Raw genomic sequence first — 17,016 nt, 5'->3', positions numbered from 1 at the left:
ATATGATTTTAAAACAAGACAGAATCAACTAGTGGGGGTTGGCACTGCCCTCATAATCGGCATGGTTGATTTCTGAGGGCAACTCCAGGGTGGCCAACGCATCTCAGGGGCACTGCCACACAGCGACATTTCCGCAGCACGCGGAGGCAGGCAGGTCACCTTCTATCTGTCCTGTAACAGGAAGAAGCAGCAGCAACAGAGGAGTAGAAATAATAACAACAAGTATCTGCTACAGGGCAGAAACCAGAGATCATCTCATTTCATTCCCACCGCGATATTATTCAGACTTTATTTTATTACTATCCCTGTTTTTGAGATGAAGAGATTGAGAGTTCAATGGAGAGCAATTTGTCTTTCAGAAAGGAAGAAGAGAGGTGAGAGGATGTAAGCTAGAACTCCATTTAGTCTCCCCAGGCATCCCTCAAAACACGTATGTGAATCCTACTGAGTATGGACATTTAAGAACAGCAGAGAAAGAAAACAATTATTAGCTATAACATGTCTGATTTTAGATACACTTTTCATGTAATTAAGACTTTTATGAGAATGTAAAATATCAGTGTAGGAAAATGTTGGCTCTGTCCTATTCCCTTGTATGAAAGCAAGATTCGTAGAAATCCAAACATGCTTCTGCTGACTACTGACCTTATGGGAGCAGAAATACAGCCAGAAATAAACCAAGTAAGTTTACTAACATCTCTGCTCAACCATGAGCATTCGTTAGGCTTCTACAGCCCGAGTCCTTGGCCTGGTTTTGTCACCAATCTCCTTGCAGGTGAAGACCATTCACATTATCTACACGTGTCTCTCCGTGATTCACTCTATTGCTCCCATCACAGAATGGGTGGCCAACTATGGAATACGTTATTTTTACCTCTCTGGGCCTTGGCTTCTGGAGAGATGGCTCTAGATCATCATTAAGGTCCCCTCCCTAAGGCCCTCACATGGTAACCGATTGAATACTAGATTCATAAATCAATTCTGCTATGTACACGCAAGTCTGAAGTTGTGTTGTATCTGTGACTCTCCTTTTATAGCATTTTGAAAGCTATATAGAATCAGCACTTTGTAATTCTTTCAGCTGCTGATGCTAGTGACTCACATTGACATAGCACTTTCGAGGGTAGAAAGCTCTGGCGTGTATGCTCTTGTTTTGTCCTCTCATAATTACTACATATATTTAAGAAAATATTACTATCCCCATTTTCCATATGTGACTTACTCAAGGTCTACTTAGCCAATAAACGTCAGAACCAGAGACCAGAATCCCAAACCAAGAACACTGATCCAGTGCTCTTGATATACATCACATCATCAACTTCATCGCCATTATCAATATCATCTCAGCATCAGCATCACAACCATCACCGTCATCATTATCACCATCAGCAGCACCATCCTCATAAAGCTGGCCAGAGAACTAAAATGCCTAGTCTGGGCTGGGCTGGACACAGACCTAGCACATCATTGTGAAATATATGCAGTTCGTCTTCGTTGCCGTCCCACCTCAAATTGTTGCCAAAAGCTACCAAAAAAAGATTATTTCTCCAACTTTTTCCCTTCAACAAATCTGTCATTTCCACAAACTGCTGTACTCAACTAGCTGGCAATAGAGAAGCAATCCCCTCCAATTATTTCACAAGGAGCTGGCAGTTGTAATGGTGTGTTGAAGGTGGCTGGTTCAAGCTTTAATCAATGACTTAAATATTCAGGAAATTCATACTTGATATGAAATCAACAAATGCTATTAATTAGTATTTCTTTTTAGAGAGAGCTGCTTAGTCAAGTAATGATTATAGTCTTTTAAAATAGGTGTCTGTTAATAAAATCCCAGTATGTCATTGAACTGGACAATTTAATACAGTACAGTGGCAATACCTGGATAGAAAAGAGATCATTGTCAACACTGCTTGATCACAGAAATAGGTTCAGTTGATCTTGAATAATAATAATAATTTTTTATTTAGTGGATACCATATCCCAGGTACTTTAAACACAGTCTCTCATCCAATCCTGATGAAAGCTCTATGATACATTATTGCCCTACTACAGACAGAAACATCTCCACGGAAATTAAATGACTCCACCAAGGTCATTCAGGTAATAGTTGGTATTTACATCCACCTTGATTGGGCTTCACTGAATGCACACTTTCTACCCAGTGGCTCTGAATAATCAATGGAATGCTGCCACTGACACAGCTGTCACAACTGCTAATAAAACTTTACTTGAGAAATTTCCTCAATAGCGAGTTTAAGTCTGCATGTCTTCGATGACTGTCGCTCTTCTCCATGGTGACTCAGTGGCCCGGGGTTGCTCTTTGTATTCTACGTTTAGGAATCAGAGCCACACAAACGTCCATTATGATCTACCATATGGATTGGATTGCTGAACATTTCTTGGACTACCTTCTTCAAGACTACAGGCTTCAGGGACCAAGCCTATCTTTTCCATGATTAAAAAGGGCTTTGATCACAATTATCAAATGTGTGTTAGACTATACATTCTCCTCACCTTTGAAGCAACACTTTGCCCAAGAGAAACCTATCACAGATTGTATCAAACTTAAAACACAGCAAATCAATTTATCTTCAGAAAGTTGTGCTAATTGTCCTGACTATATTTGCTAATTATTGATGCTCTCCAAGTTTACACAAGAGATTTGCCCATCTGTTTTCCTAGTTTGAACAAGAGATGAATTTGTGAAGGCAAGATTGTGACAACAGCCTCACTTCTCCCAGGCAACAGATTATGATGCCACACACCCAATTACTATATTACTGCAGAATCTGCTCAGAAGGAAAGAGATAGCTGATCCCAGCACAAACTAGCTGAAAGACCAGCAAATGGCAGGATAATTAAATAATAGTGACAGCTAACACTTATTGAGCGCTCACTGTGCGCCAGGCACCAATCTAAGCTCACTACTGTATTAACTCTTTTTATCCCATCAAGTTAATTATTTTCAGCAAACCTCAATGTTGTTCTAGCAAAGTTATCTATGCATGGACAGCAAAGAAAAATTTAACCAACTTGACTCAAGAACCATAAATCATATTCTCCTGATCTTGGTTTCCCCGACTCATTGCCTGTGCTTCCTGGGAGCCATACAGTTAATGCATTATATACAAGAGCAGACTCTAGGAGATAAATACTTTGACTCTAAGCAGTATAGCTCCAGAGTCCATTATTCCAACACCTACACCTTATCATGCTAATGAGAACATTGGAAACCAAGCAGATGGAGTGGATTCTCAAAGGTTACAATCATGAGAGTTTTCAAATACTGCAAGAGAATATTTCCTAATGCTCTAACAAACAAGACAGACAGACAACTGGTCCCAAGTCTCTTTGCATTACATGTCATGCCAAGATCAAGAAAATCAAGCAAGTACAAAGTTGATCTTAACCTTTGAGTTTCATTTTGGGAACTAGCTATAAATGACATTTATTTCATACCTATCATTTGTGAAAAAGAATTTGCGAAGTCCAAGATTTGAAATGATGACTTTCTGCTAGTAACTAGGATGAAATATTTGGAAAGTAGTAAACCTCAGGAGGGGCATTTAGTTGAACACACACTTGACCAAATACATCCCAAATGTTCCGTGTGGGCACCAACGCTTTCGAAAACCACTGTACATCCCTGCGACCCCCACTCACCAGAACTCCTCTTCCTTAGTGTCAGAAGGGAAGGTTCAGAAATATCAAAGCATCCAGTGAAGAGCTGCAGACTCTCTCCACTTCCCTTTGAATCATAGGTACTTGTAAACAAAATTATTTTTACCTTTCATCATGCAGAAAAATCCTGTCTCCTCTTCTCCTGCCCTACTACCTTAGTAACTTTCATCCTCCTCTGAACTTTTCTCTTGAAGTGATAGCAATAATTTATGCATTAACATTCGCAAATGCCCCCAGAATCCAGGTCAATTTACTCAAGGAGTGGCAATACAATATGTAGTGAAATTGGAAGTTTTTGAACTAAGTGAATCAAAATAACCTGGCAATTGATTAAAATGCAACCCCTTTAGATTCTAATTTAGCAGATCTGTGGTAGAGCCAAGGAACCTACATTTTGAACAAGTGAATCTGATGTAAGGTAGCTGATTCAAGGGTCACTCTGAGGAACACAGTTCCATATAATATTATAGGCACTAAAGGAATGAGTGTCCATCAAAGGAAGGCAAGTACAAAAAGGCACAAAAGTATGTGGAACAAGATGGCCACCTGCAGGCCCTGAGCCAAGAAAAGGCAGGCCATGGTGGGGAGGCATGGAAAGAACTGTGGAACTGCTAGCACTTGGAAGTGGATGACTACCAACAAATGCCCACCCAAAAGGTCTGCTTATCTCTGAATATCCAGCTTACAAAATCATAAAAAAGGTATTAAATTTGACTCTGGATATGAAACATGCCTATACTGTAGAATGGAAAGATAGCTATGGAAGGAGTCATAGTTAAGTCATGTGCACTGGACTCTTAAAAGTGTCTAAAAATAAGAACATAGGTGATAATTTGAAAATCGCCATTTTCCCAAAAATTTCAGATTGAAGGTATTCCCTTCAACTGGGGAAAATTCTCTCCTTGTTTTTTTCCCCAGTAACCAAAAAAACAGGAAAACGCTCTTTAAACCAGTCCCTTTAAATATCTTACCTTCTCCGTTGTCGGATTCCTGATAGAATCAATAGCATGATTGCAATAATAACAATGCAAAATATCACACCAAATGCAATAATCCAGACAGGTACAGATGGGTCCGTGGGTGGTGCAAGAGTAGAAGGAATTTTCAAAAATTCCAGAGTCTGGTCATTCAAAAGGAAGGCATTGTTGATCCGGTTCCTATTCATTCTAAAAGACAATAATGATCAAAAACAAAACAAGACAAAAAGCATTAGAAACAGGTAGAGTGCTATCCATGATTATAATTATCTCTATAAACAGAACATCCCGCTCGCAGGACACCTCAGGTTGACTAGAAAGTCTGATGAGGGCAATCGTGCTGTAGTTTCCTTTTAGTAAGTTGCAATGGTGGCCTACGCACTATCACCCTTCACTGTTACAAATGTCCCAGAAGTAGGCAGATGTCTTGAGTTTTTTGTTTTGTTTTGTTTTTTTAAAGATTTATTTATTTACAAGCACTGGGTACAGTCAGAAGTGCGGGAGGGTAAGAGAATTCACCAGAGCCAGAGTGGGGAGCAGAGCAGGCAGAAGGACCGAAGTACACTGCTGAGGGGAGCAGCGGGCGGCAGGAGAGGTCTGCGTGCCATGCGGGACCCTCCTCTGGTGGCCGGGGAGCAGCCGGGGATCGAACCGGCGCTGCATAGGCTGCGGGCAGCTTCGCAACCCAGTGCTCAACCGCTGCGCCACCGGGGAGGCCCAGATGTCTTGAGTTTTGAGCCATTCCCAAAGCGGTGTTTTTTAAATTGAGGTGACATTGGTTTATAACATTGTATAAGTTTTAAGTGAGTCTTTCATGTTTATATCCTGAGAGGTGGCATCTAGATTAAAATGACAGAATTCTATTTAAGGTAGCTGACATAAATACCAATAGCCTGAAAAGATAAAATTATATGTAAAAAGTGAATGATAAACATGAGAAGAAAACTAGAGCAGAAAACACTAAGCGAGGAGCAGCTTCAAAGCCATCCATTTGCTCTTTTATTTTTTCATTAATTCAATAAGCATTGGTTGAAAATTTACTAAGTACCATTTACTGTGCTAGGAGCTGGAGATAGAAAATGAGATATAAATACTAAGGATCTTAGAGTCTCAAAGGATGGCAGATCAGGACCTCAGTAATCACAGTGCAGGCAAATGTCCTGTGAAAGAGGCAAATATGGGAGAAATGTGGCACAAGTGGGAGAAGCAGAGGGGCAAGTATATCGCAGTGAAAAGTCAGGGCTCTTTTTCCTGAGAAAGCAACTTTTGAGGGATGACTAGGAGTTCTTTAGTCCGAAGTAGGCAGTGACAACAAAAATGGAGACAGGACATGGCAGGATTTCTTCAGGAAACTGCAAGTAGCTCCATAGAATTAAAGTAAATGGTGCTTTTCCCCAAATGCCCAAAAATAGATGACTGGATCAAGAAGATGTGGTACATATACACCATGGAATATTACTCAGCATTCAAAAAAGATAAACACATGCAATTTGCAGCAATATGGATGGTGCTGGAAGAGATCATGCTCAGCGAAATAAGCCAAAAAGAAAAAGAAAAATACCGGATGATCTCACTCATAGCAGGAATCTAGAAAACTTAAATAAGGGACCAGGAAAATGAATAACTATAAGAAAGTAAAAATCAAAATCAACAAAAAACTATGAACCAGAGACACTTTTTGGGGGGTGAGGGGCGGGAGGGGAGGGATTGGGGTCAGAATGGGGGGGGCTGCAATTGTATGGGGAATATAAAAATAAAATTTATTATTTAAAAAAAAATAATAAAGTAAATGGTGCTTTTGGAATCCAGAAGCCAAAAAAATACATATAAAGGTAAATACGTGACTTTTCCTGGGGGAAATCGGCAGTTTGGGTGGTGGCGGCAGTTAGAGAGGGGTTGATAGTAAAGATTCATTTGACTGAAACCAAATATGTGAATTTCTAACTGTAATTTGCAAACTAGAAGAGGCTATTTCTTGGAAATATTCTATGGCCTTTATTGAATTCACAATAGACAAGCTGATTGCACCTACCCTTAGAGTAGCACTGGAAAACAGGAAACATAATGTGAGGTTCATGTATGACTTAAACTTTTCTAGGAGTTGTATTTTTAAAAACATAAATAGGTGATATTTTAATAATATATTTTTGCCCAATATAGCCAAGAAAACAGAATTTCAATGTGCAACCAATACTGAGTTGGTTTACACTTCGTTTTGGGCTAAGTCTTTGAAATCTGGTGTGTCCTTTACAAACGTTGCATATCTAACTCTGAACAAGCAACACTTCAAGAGCTCCAGAGCCACATGTGGTTGGTGACTCCTGCATGGGGCAGCGCTGGTCTAGGCCCTAAAGATATGCACAGCGCCTTCATTTTCCTTCTAGCCCACCCAGATCATGGGGCACTCACGAAATCCTTTTTACATGAAACATGATATTCCCTCATTCTTAAACCCTAAGTGGTGAGTCTTAACAATATTCTTTTTTTTTTTTTTTTTTTTTTTTTATAGAGGCATGTTTTTATTTATTTATTTATTTTATTTGTTTGTTTGTTTTGTTTATACATGCACTGGGTACAGTCAGAAGCGCGGGAGGGTGAGAGAATTCACCAGAGCCAGAGGGGGGAGCAGAGCAGGCAGAAGGGCCAAAGTACACTGCTGAGGGGAGCAGCGGGCGGCAGGAGAGGTCTGCGCACCATGTGGAATCCTCCTCTGGTGGCAGGGGAGCAGCCAGGGATCGAACCGGCGCCGCAGAGGCTGCAGGCAGCTTCGCAACCCAGCGCTCAACCGCTGCGCCACCAGGGAGGCCCTTAACAATATTCTTAATGGCAAAAGTACAGAAACAATTTGATTCAAATTTTCTTGCTAGAACAAATTAAATTATTTCCCATTGGTACAGACCTGCAATGCCTTTGCTTCAGTAAGGGAAACAGAAGATTGCTCACACGAAAACCTTTGGCATTTGATCACCTACGTATTATCTTAAATGTTAATATTTCACAGAGAGCATGAGTTCTTCAACTATTTCTCAATAATAAGCATTTCAGTAACCTGCAAATCCTTTGTGAAAATTACTTTGCTTCATTCCTTCTTTGGGGGGGGAATGGTTTATTTCCTGAAGTTGTTCTTCCAAACACAGCTTTGTGCAACATCAATCGTGTGTGACATTTTGAAGTTCTGACACACATAAAGTGTGCATTCACTGAAAAAAACAAATTGGATCCTGCTTCTTTTGAAAGTTTGTTATGATCACAAGGAGAGGAGGAAGGAAACAGACAGGAAAACTGCAAAACTTGAAATGGGCAAAAAATATTACTGATGATCCAGTGAGCGCGCCTTTCTGGATAATTTCCAACTTTCATTGTCTTTGGATTACTTTGCAAATCTATGCCTTGCAGAAAACGGACACAACATAAATGATTGTTGTCCACAGTGGAGGAGCAGTGTTGATTACTGGTGGATAAACTGGTGTAAGCTGGGTAAGTGAACTTTTCCATTGATCGACTCCTGTGTACTTGTGTTTTCTCAAAGTCTCCTGTCCACCCGGTTTAACATCTCACTAGTTCCCTCATTAATTAATAAGATAATAGTCTTTGATGGCATTTATTTTTAATTTGTATGTACCTTTTTCAAAAACAGTATCTTTTAAAGGTAAAGACCACACATTGACTAAAGATAAATCCTAAGAGGCCTGTAGGGTAAATGATTTTCAGGCTTTTCTGCCCTCCCACCATTAGGATTGCATGCCTAATGGTGGGCACCTGCATGTTACATAGTTATAAATTATATTGTTTACTTCTGTGGGCCATGGCAGCGGTATTGAGATACTGGCCAAGAGAAGCAGAGGCAGGAGAAAAGAAGCAGGAGAAAGAACTGGAGAGAAGGGGAGAAAGAAGGCCAGAGAAGCCCAGAGTGAAGACTTGCTGGGGGCCTCAGCCTCCTGGCCCCCCAGCACCCCTGCCTGCTGTGTACTTTGTTGCTGCACTAAATGTAAAAGCTCAATAAAAGCCTGAGAAAGCCACTGAGGGCTCCAGGACTCTCCTTTACCCGTCTGCCAAATCACAGAAAACCTGCTGTGCCCCTTCTGCCCCTACAAAGCCCAAGAAATAGGAATAGTTTTCTTGATTTTTAAATAAAAGTCAAAGATGCGACTTGTCCCTCAAAATGCCTTACATTTATTAACTCCTTTAGTCTTCTGGACAACTCTGAGAGAGTGATACCATAATTATTCCCATTTTATAGATGCTAAGAGGAAGGCAAAAAGAGGGGAAGTAACTTGTCTGTGTTCAAATAGTTGGCAAGAGGCAAAACCAGGATCAAAAACCTAAGCATGCCAGCTCTTGAATCTGTGCAATGAACATGTGCTACAGGAGGCATTCTGGCCTGAGAAGCAATAATAAACATTCTTGGCTAATAGTGAAGCCAGACTATCTCAAGCACAGCACGAATGACATTTAGGGTTGCATAATTCTTTGGTATGAGGTGCTGTCCTGTGTATAGACGGATGCTTAGCAGAATCCCTTACTTTTCTGCCTATTTGATGATGGTGGCACCACTTTCCCAATCGTGATGCCCCTCACCCACCACCCAATATCTCCAGACACTGTGAATGTCTCATTGAAGGCAAAATCACCCCAGATGAGAAACAATGATCTACACTAATCTCTAATAAAAACTAACAAAATGACATCTTTGACACCTTAACAGATGACTGTGAAGCAGAGAGAATTCTTTAATATCAATGAAGAGTTGAATAAATCAACAAGTCGATTTACCAGTAGAAGGCATATTAAGCAGTGATTACCTTATGGCTGACTGTACCTCAGCAGCAGGAAGGGTGTGACTTTTTGTATGGTCTGTAACTACAAACCAGAATGACACCCGCTGGGTTGCATTGCAAAGTAGGACTTGGGAAATACTGCAGATGAAGAGAAGAAAAAATAGGCTATTAGAAAATAATACCCAATGGCATTAGACCATGCACTCACTCTGGTGTTACTGCCACTTTAAGAGGCATCTTAGACATGCATGAAAATATCTTGGGGATCACTCCTTAAATGAGTCTATCAAAACAGGAGAAAAGAATTAGTCCATGGAGAACATTAGAAATCTCATTCCCCATCACCTGGGATCTGCCAGCACCCTGCTGCCCCGACATGCAGCGTCTCTCTGAACCACAGATCTGTGTTCCCTCATCAAGCCCTCTTGAGGGTCTTCATTCTGTGTCCTGCCTCATCCGGACAAATGTGTTACACATTCTTGATCCAATACTTGCTCCGTTGGTCACCATTTCTATCCCTCCCGCCGCCCTAGTAGTCGCCCAGCCCAACAACAGACCTCCAAACAAAGGGCCACAATATTTGCCAAGAGGATGAACACTTTTTTGAAGTTACCTGCACTCCAACCACAAATTGCACTCTCGTCGGCATTCATGGATTACAGGTGAAATGACAGGAAGAAATGGCTTTAGAGGTGAGAGATGCTCTAATCTGAGGCAGAAAGACTGAAAATTCTAAGAGAAAGTTGGTGCTCCAAAATGATAAATAGTGAGCAGCTTTCACTATTTCCACAGAGGCCAGTTATCTAAAAGTGGAATCAAAAACCAGCATTCTAGAATAAAAGACCCGCCGCCTTTGCAGAGGACGGCGAGGCCGTGGAGCTGTAGCGGCCACAGAGCAGGACGCGCGCGTGTCGGGGGCCCCCGGCGAGGCGGAGAGGACGCGCCCTCGCGCCGTTTCCCGCGGGTTTCCCAGCCCGTGGGCCGCGGGGCCGCTTCCCGCCCGGCGGGGCCGCGTGCCAGGCCCGAGGGAGCCGCGAGGCCCGAGGGAGCCACGCGCCGGCCACCCGCTCCCGGGCCCGGCCCTGCCCGCGCGGCGCCGCCCGTCACGTGCGCGACCCCGTGCCCGGGCCCACGTCAGCGCAGCCCGCGTTCTCGCGCCCATCACACTGGCCGGCCCGGCTTCCAGAACGCCCGCCAGCCGCCCGCCTCGACGCCGCAGGCCGCGGCGCCATCATGGGCGGCTACCTGAGCCGGCTGCTGAGCCGCGCCAAGACCGCGCTGCTGCCCCGCGCCGGCCCGAGCCCCGGCCCGCGCCGCCGGCCCGCCTTCCGCCGCCTGGAGGCCGAGCCGTGCCCGGTCGTCTACCTGCCGCCCGAGCCCTGGCTGCGCTCGCAGCCGCTGCCCACGCTGCCGCCCGACGGCGACTACGCCGTCCTCCTCGGGGCCGCGGGCCCCGACGCCTGCCTGCGCCCGCCGGGCGCGCCCGCCGGCGGCGCCGAGGGGCTCGACGTGGCGCTGCAGGCCCAGGTCTTCGCCCAGCAGTGGCAGTGGAAGGCCCGCTGCCCGCGGCGCGGCCGCAACCAGGTGACGCTGAAGATCGCGCGGCTGCAGCACCGGCCCAGCGCGTCCCTCGGCGCGCCGCGGCCCGACCCCAGGGCCCGGGAGGCGCGGCTGCAGTGGGCGCTCGCGCGGCGCTGCCACAAGTGCAGGCAGGGCGGCGGCGGGCCGCTGTGGTTCCGGAGCGCCAGGGCCAGCGGGAGCGCCGAGCCGCGGCCCTCCGCCTTCCGGCCGCTGTGGCGCGACGGCGTGCTGGCCACCTTCGTGCCCAGACCCGGGCCCCTGCGGCCAGGCCCGCCCGGCGCCGCCGACCCCGCCGCCGGCAGGAGGAGGCTGGCGCCGCGCCGGGCCACCAGCCCCCCGCGGGTGCTCATCAGGCCTCTGCAGGAACACCGCCGGCCGGGGACGCCGCCCGAACGCCCCGCGCCCTGACGCGCTGCAGCCCCTGGACTGCCCCCCGCACTTCTCTGGACGCCTGGCCCCTGCGCTCGCCCTTGCCAGTCTGACCCCGTCTCCCCCGACCCAGGCCCTGCCCCTCTGCCCTGCAGGCCCTGCCCCTCTGCCCTGCAGACCCGCTCCAGCACACCTGGTTGCTGTCAAAGCCTCGGCTTCTTCCTGCCCACCGCCCCGCCATTCCAAACCCCCCTGCGGAAGGTGCTTCCCCGACCACTTCACGTCTCCAGTTGATCCGCATTTGCAATAACAACGGTGGCTTTATCACCCCAGAGCGTGTCCTCGTCTTTCTCGGAACGATTCACACGTTGCGGTCTCCCCCCCTGACACCCTGAACATTTGGGCCCACATTTTCTTTGCTGTGTTGCGTGCTGTCCTCTGCATTAGGGTTTGAGCAGAAGAAGCCTCTGGCCTCTAGGTGCCACAGGCATGCCCACCCTGAGAAAATAAAAGTGTCTCCAGTGATTGTCAGAAGCCCCAGGGAGGGGTGGGGGTACAAGGGGGTATGGTGGGGTAGGGTCAAACCACACTGGTGGAGAACCCCTGAGGGACAGCGACCTCTGCTGGCAGACACAGCCCAGCTTGGTCTCCCAGGAAACACACTTTTACAATACAGATAAATTCAGAGATGAACAAAACCAAGTGCAGCCCCCTTGGCAGTATATGACCCTGAGTTTGTAGAATGCTGTGGGGAGTGAATTATTCAGGATTTGGCCTCATTGGCATTCAGAAAATGCAAATCCTTTCAAATGAGCCACACATCTAAACTCTTCAGCTTGGCAAAAATTAAAAGGTTAAATAAAACCAAATGCTGGTAGAGGTGCGGAGAACTGGAATCCCAGGCAGTGCTGTGGGTGTGTGTGGGCCCAGCTGCGTGTGGCAGCAGTTCCAGTGTTTCCTTGAGCACTCGTGCGCACGTGCACACGCACGTTGGTGAGGATGCTCTTTGCAGCACTCTATCAGAATACAGAATTGGAACAACCTAAATGTCCACCCACAGGCCACTGGACAAGGCGCATCCGGTGTGTGTTCTCAAGGGGACAAGTGCCGTGCCGAGATTAAAGGAAGAAGCGGCCCAGGGTTCTCAAGGGCTGGCTAGCGGCACATCATTCTATGTCGGGAGATGAGCATTCTAGGATGTTTGACAGCAAACCTGGCCTCCATCGCTAGACAGCGTTAGGACCATCTCCAGTAGTGACAACAGAATATATCTCCGGGCATTGCCAGATACCCCCTGCAGCACACATGCCCCTGCTGGCACACCTGGGCCCATTACGCATTTTTTATCAAGGGGCAAATCTCAACAATACACTGTTGAGTTAAAAAGGTGGGAAGTGGAATGTCCGCATAGCCCACGTGGTTTGTAGAAATTCAGCCAATGCCAAGTATTGTTTGTGGCACAGGGGAGCAGGCCAGAAGCCAGGCAAGAGTCATCTGGATACTTGGCCTGTTCTGTGCTTGCCACCTAAAGCCTCTTTCAATGAACCTAATCATGAATTTCATGGTATCCCCTTTAGAGAGTCAGAAAATGTGCTGTCAACAAAGCAAAGTCCCTTTGCCCGCAGAGCTTGCTTTCTCCGGGGTGGAGACAAGATAAACCAGGAAATGTACACACTGCCAGGTGGGGGAAGAGCTATAAAGGGAAAGAAAGCAGGAGGAGGATGTAGGCAACTCCATCCACAGCGGTGCCCAAACACACTTCTCAGCCCCACCCCCATGAACTACACTTCCCCGGTCCAAAGGCCCCTGAAAGGAATTCAGTGTGTCCACGCGGTGGCCACTCCACGGGCTTAAAGACTCATGTCTAAAAAGTACAGATTGGAAAAAAACTGGCCAGCTGCCACCTCATGCAAAGCTTTGACGTCATCACCAATGCTGAGGTGGACATGGCGCAGCCCTGACACCCGACGTGGGGAAGTGGGCTGCACCTCTGTGGTTCCCTGCTCCAGCAGCCCCTTGGCCCCTACTGAATACTGAGAAACCCATGTCACTAGGTGGAATGAAGGTTTCCTACAAAATCCCTAACCAGCCTTCTCCAAAACCATTCAGAGCGCGAAAAATAGGAACGACAGAAAGGAACAGGGCAAAGGTGACTAGGGAGAAATAGACTCTGGAACAGAAAAAGGATATTAATGGTGATTATCAAAACTGCATGGTATTGGAACAAGAACAGACATACAGACCAATGGAATCGAATAGAAAATCCAGAAATAAACCCACAGATTTATGGTCAACTAATCTTTGACAAAGGAGCAAAGACTATGCATTGGAGCAAAGAAAGTTTGTTCAATAAATGGTGCTGGGAAAACTGGGTCGCTACATGCAAAAGAATGAAGCTTGACCACTACCTCACACCATACACAAAAATCAACTCAAAATGGATTAAAGAATTAGACATAAGACCTGAAACCATAAAATATATAGAAGGAAATATAGGCGAAACACTACGTGATTTGCACATCAAAGACATCTTTACAGACACATCACCCAAAGCAGTGATAGTGAAGGCGAAGATAAACAGCTGGGACTACATCAAATTAAAGAGCTTCTGCACAGCAAAAGAGACAATAACAAAAACAAAGAGAAACCCCACCAACTGGGAGAACATTTTTGCACCCAACACTAATGATAAAGGACTGATCACAAAAATCTGCAAAGAGCTGATGAGACTCAACAACAACAAAGAAAATAATCCAGTCAAAAAATGGGCAGAAGAGCTAAAAAGAAACTTCTCTGAAGAGGAAATGCAAATGGCCAACAGGCATATGAAAAAATGTTCAACATCACTTGTCATCAGGGAAATGCAAATCAAAACTACCATGAGATACCATCTTACACCAGTGAGAATGGCACATATTAAAAAAACTAGCAACAACAAATGTTGGCGAGGGTGTGGAGAAAAAGGAACTCTTCTGCACTGCTGGTGGGAGTGCAAACTGGTCCAACCACTGTGGAAAGCTGTGTGGAGATTTCTGGACCTACTAAACATAGAGCTTCCATATGATCCAGCAATTACACTCCTAGGTATTTACCCAAAGGACACAGAAACATCAATTCCAAAGAACACCTGCACCCCTATGTTTATAGCAGCACTGTTTACAATAGCTAAGCTTTGGAAACAACCCAAATGCCCAAAAATAGATGACTGGATCAAGAAGATGTGGTACATATATACCATGGAATATTACTCAGCATTCAAAAAAGATAAACACATGCAATTTGCAGCAACATGGATGGCGCTGGAAGGGATCATGCTCAGCGAAATAAGCCAAAAAGAAAAAGAAAAATACCGGATGGTCTCACTCATAGCAGGAATCTAGAAAACTTAAATAAGGGACCAGGAAAATGAATAACTATAAGAAAGTGAAAATCAAAATCAACAAAAAACTATGAACCAGAGACACTTTTAGGGGGCAGGGCGGGAGGGGAGGGATTGGGGTCAGAATGGGGGCGCTGCAATTGTATGGGGAATATAACAATAAAATTTATTATCTAATAAAAAAAAATAAAAATAAAAAAAAAAAGGATATTAATGGGAAATCTGAATAAAGTCTGGAGTTCACGGTTTTGGTCCAGCATTCATTTCTTAGTTTGGTGAGTGCATTGCTCAGACAAAATAATGTCAGGGGTGGCTGGATGCAGAGTCTAGGGCAGGTCCAACAGAATGGTGTGTCAACCTCAGCACTGTTGACATTTGGGGCCTGGTCACTGCCAGAGGGCGGATGTGCTCTGGGAAGTTTAGCAGTGGTCCTGGCCTCTACCCCCGACATCACACTTGTAGCCCCATCCAGATGTTACCCAGTGTCCTGGGGTGAGGATGGGGCACAGAACTTCCCCAAACTAAGAATCATTCTTAGTTAGGACTCTGTACCTGTGCAACTCATTTTAAAAACCCCTAATGCTTTCGTATTAAAACATAAGATGGGGCCCCAGTGGCCGGGGTAAAAAAAAAAACCCGTAAGATGAATACCCGAAACTTACTTAACGTTATCATGCAATGTTATTTCAATAAAGTAAGAAAATTAAGGTTTACAAAAGTAAGACAGGAAAGCTGGAAACATTTCTATGGATATATCTATAAATATTTATTTATAGAGCTATATTTTAGCAAGAGCTCAGGAGTAATTGGACATATTGCCTGGGCACTTTATTTTTTTTTAAACATTTTTGTTATTTATTTATTTATAGAGGCATGTTTTTATTTATTTATTTGTTTGTTTGTTTGTTTGTTTTGTTTTGTTTATACATGCACTGGGTACAGTCAGAAGCACGGGAGGGTGAGAGAATTCCCCAGAGCCAGAGCGGGGAGCAGAGCAGGCAAAAGGACCGAAGTACACTGCTGAGGGGAGCAGCGGGCGGCAGGAGAGGTCTGCGCGCCATGCGGGACCCTCCTCTGGAGGCCGGGGAGCAGCCGGGGATCGAACCGGCGCCGCAGAGGCCGCGGGCAGCTTTACAACCCAGCGCTCAACCGCTGTGCCACCGGGGAGGCCCTGCCTGGGCACTTTAAAATGAACTTCACAGACAACATAAAAGAAGGCAATGGTAAACTAATAATAATTCTGATTGTCACTGATAACTAAATAACAGATACAAATGTACCCTGAAAATAAGAAAGCTGCATTTAAATAGGATATGGCATCCATCAGCCTAAGAGCAATCTTAATAATTACATACAAAAGGCATCAGTATTTGTTAGGATACCCCCCACTGTTCTAGTGTCTTAACAAGGACCATTCCCATCATTTCTCCAAGATGGACATCAGCCTCAAAAGGGGAACCATTTAAACTGCTTCGGGTCTTCCTCAAGGACTTAAAGTATCCTTCCTCCGTGATGCTTCTGCCCATAAAATCAAGGTGAAGGTTTAAGCAAACACAAAAGGAACCTGCGTTCAGTAAATACTAACCACAGAAACAGAATGGTGGAGGTGTGTTATATTTGGTTCAGATGAAGGCAGGGGAACTAGTATGAGCGGCCCACATCCTGAAGTAGCAATACTGTGGGGCAAGGCCCTGGGGAAGAACACCCTGCTTCTGGAGTCAGCTGCGGGCCCAGCTGAGTAGGAAATAGACACACATTGGAGACTGGGGCTTCCTTCTTGCTTGAATGCTCTTTGAGAAACTAACTGATGTCTTGGTTCCCCCAAGAGTACAAACTGAGGCCCAATAAGAGATAAAGTCCAGGTGTGGGGAACTTCGACTATGGCCATTCACAGGAGACCTACTTTGGGGTTAGTGCTCCATGGGCTCAGGAGGATGAAGAGGAAGAAACGGGTGGGCAGGGCACGGTTTTCTGGGGTCCACTATACTCCCAGATAGGCACCTGGTTTAAAAGCCAGGGTATTGTGATGCTTCATTCAGTCACACATGTTTACTAAGAGCTAACACTGATTAGCCAAGATGCTTAGGAAAAGACCTATCGTAAGAGCATTTAGATTCCATGTCCCTTCACACAAGTGCCAGGAGTAGGAGTTTAGTGCTACTAAGATCCTTGAAGACCCAAACCACAATGTCCTCAGTCCACCAATGGAAAACCAAAGTGGAAACCATTAACTCTCGAGACACTGGAATTT

The 17,016-nt window shown here is 45.3% G+C and overlaps 1 protein-coding gene across 2 annotated transcripts in view; it reads right to left on the bottom strand.

The window, feature by feature from the left end:
- Positions 1–17,016, bottom strand: part of CLTRN (collectrin, amino acid transport regulator) — a 37,503-nt gene that overhangs the window by 2,981 nt on the left and 17,506 nt on the right. For both annotated transcript variants that reach the window (XM_054695829.1, XM_037512676.2), the window contains exons 4-5: positions 9,461–9,574; positions 4,653–4,847 (exon numbers count right to left, since the gene is read on the bottom strand). In XM_054695829.1, the coding sequence (XP_054551804.1) occupies positions 4,653–4,847; positions 9,461–9,574 (309 nt within the window). The remainder of the gene's footprint in view (positions 1–4,652; positions 4,848–9,460; positions 9,575–17,016) is intronic.

Source organism: Talpa occidentalis, unplaced genomic scaffold, assembly GCF_014898055.3.
Source record: "Talpa occidentalis isolate TD23 unplaced genomic scaffold, MPIMG_talOcc4v2.1 talOcc4.15, whole genome shotgun sequence".
Classification (NCBI taxonomy): Eukaryota; Metazoa; Chordata; class Mammalia; order Eulipotyphla; family Talpidae; genus Talpa; species Talpa occidentalis.
Note: the sequence above shows the minus strand (reverse complement) of the source record. Positions and strands in the feature narration are given on the sequence as shown.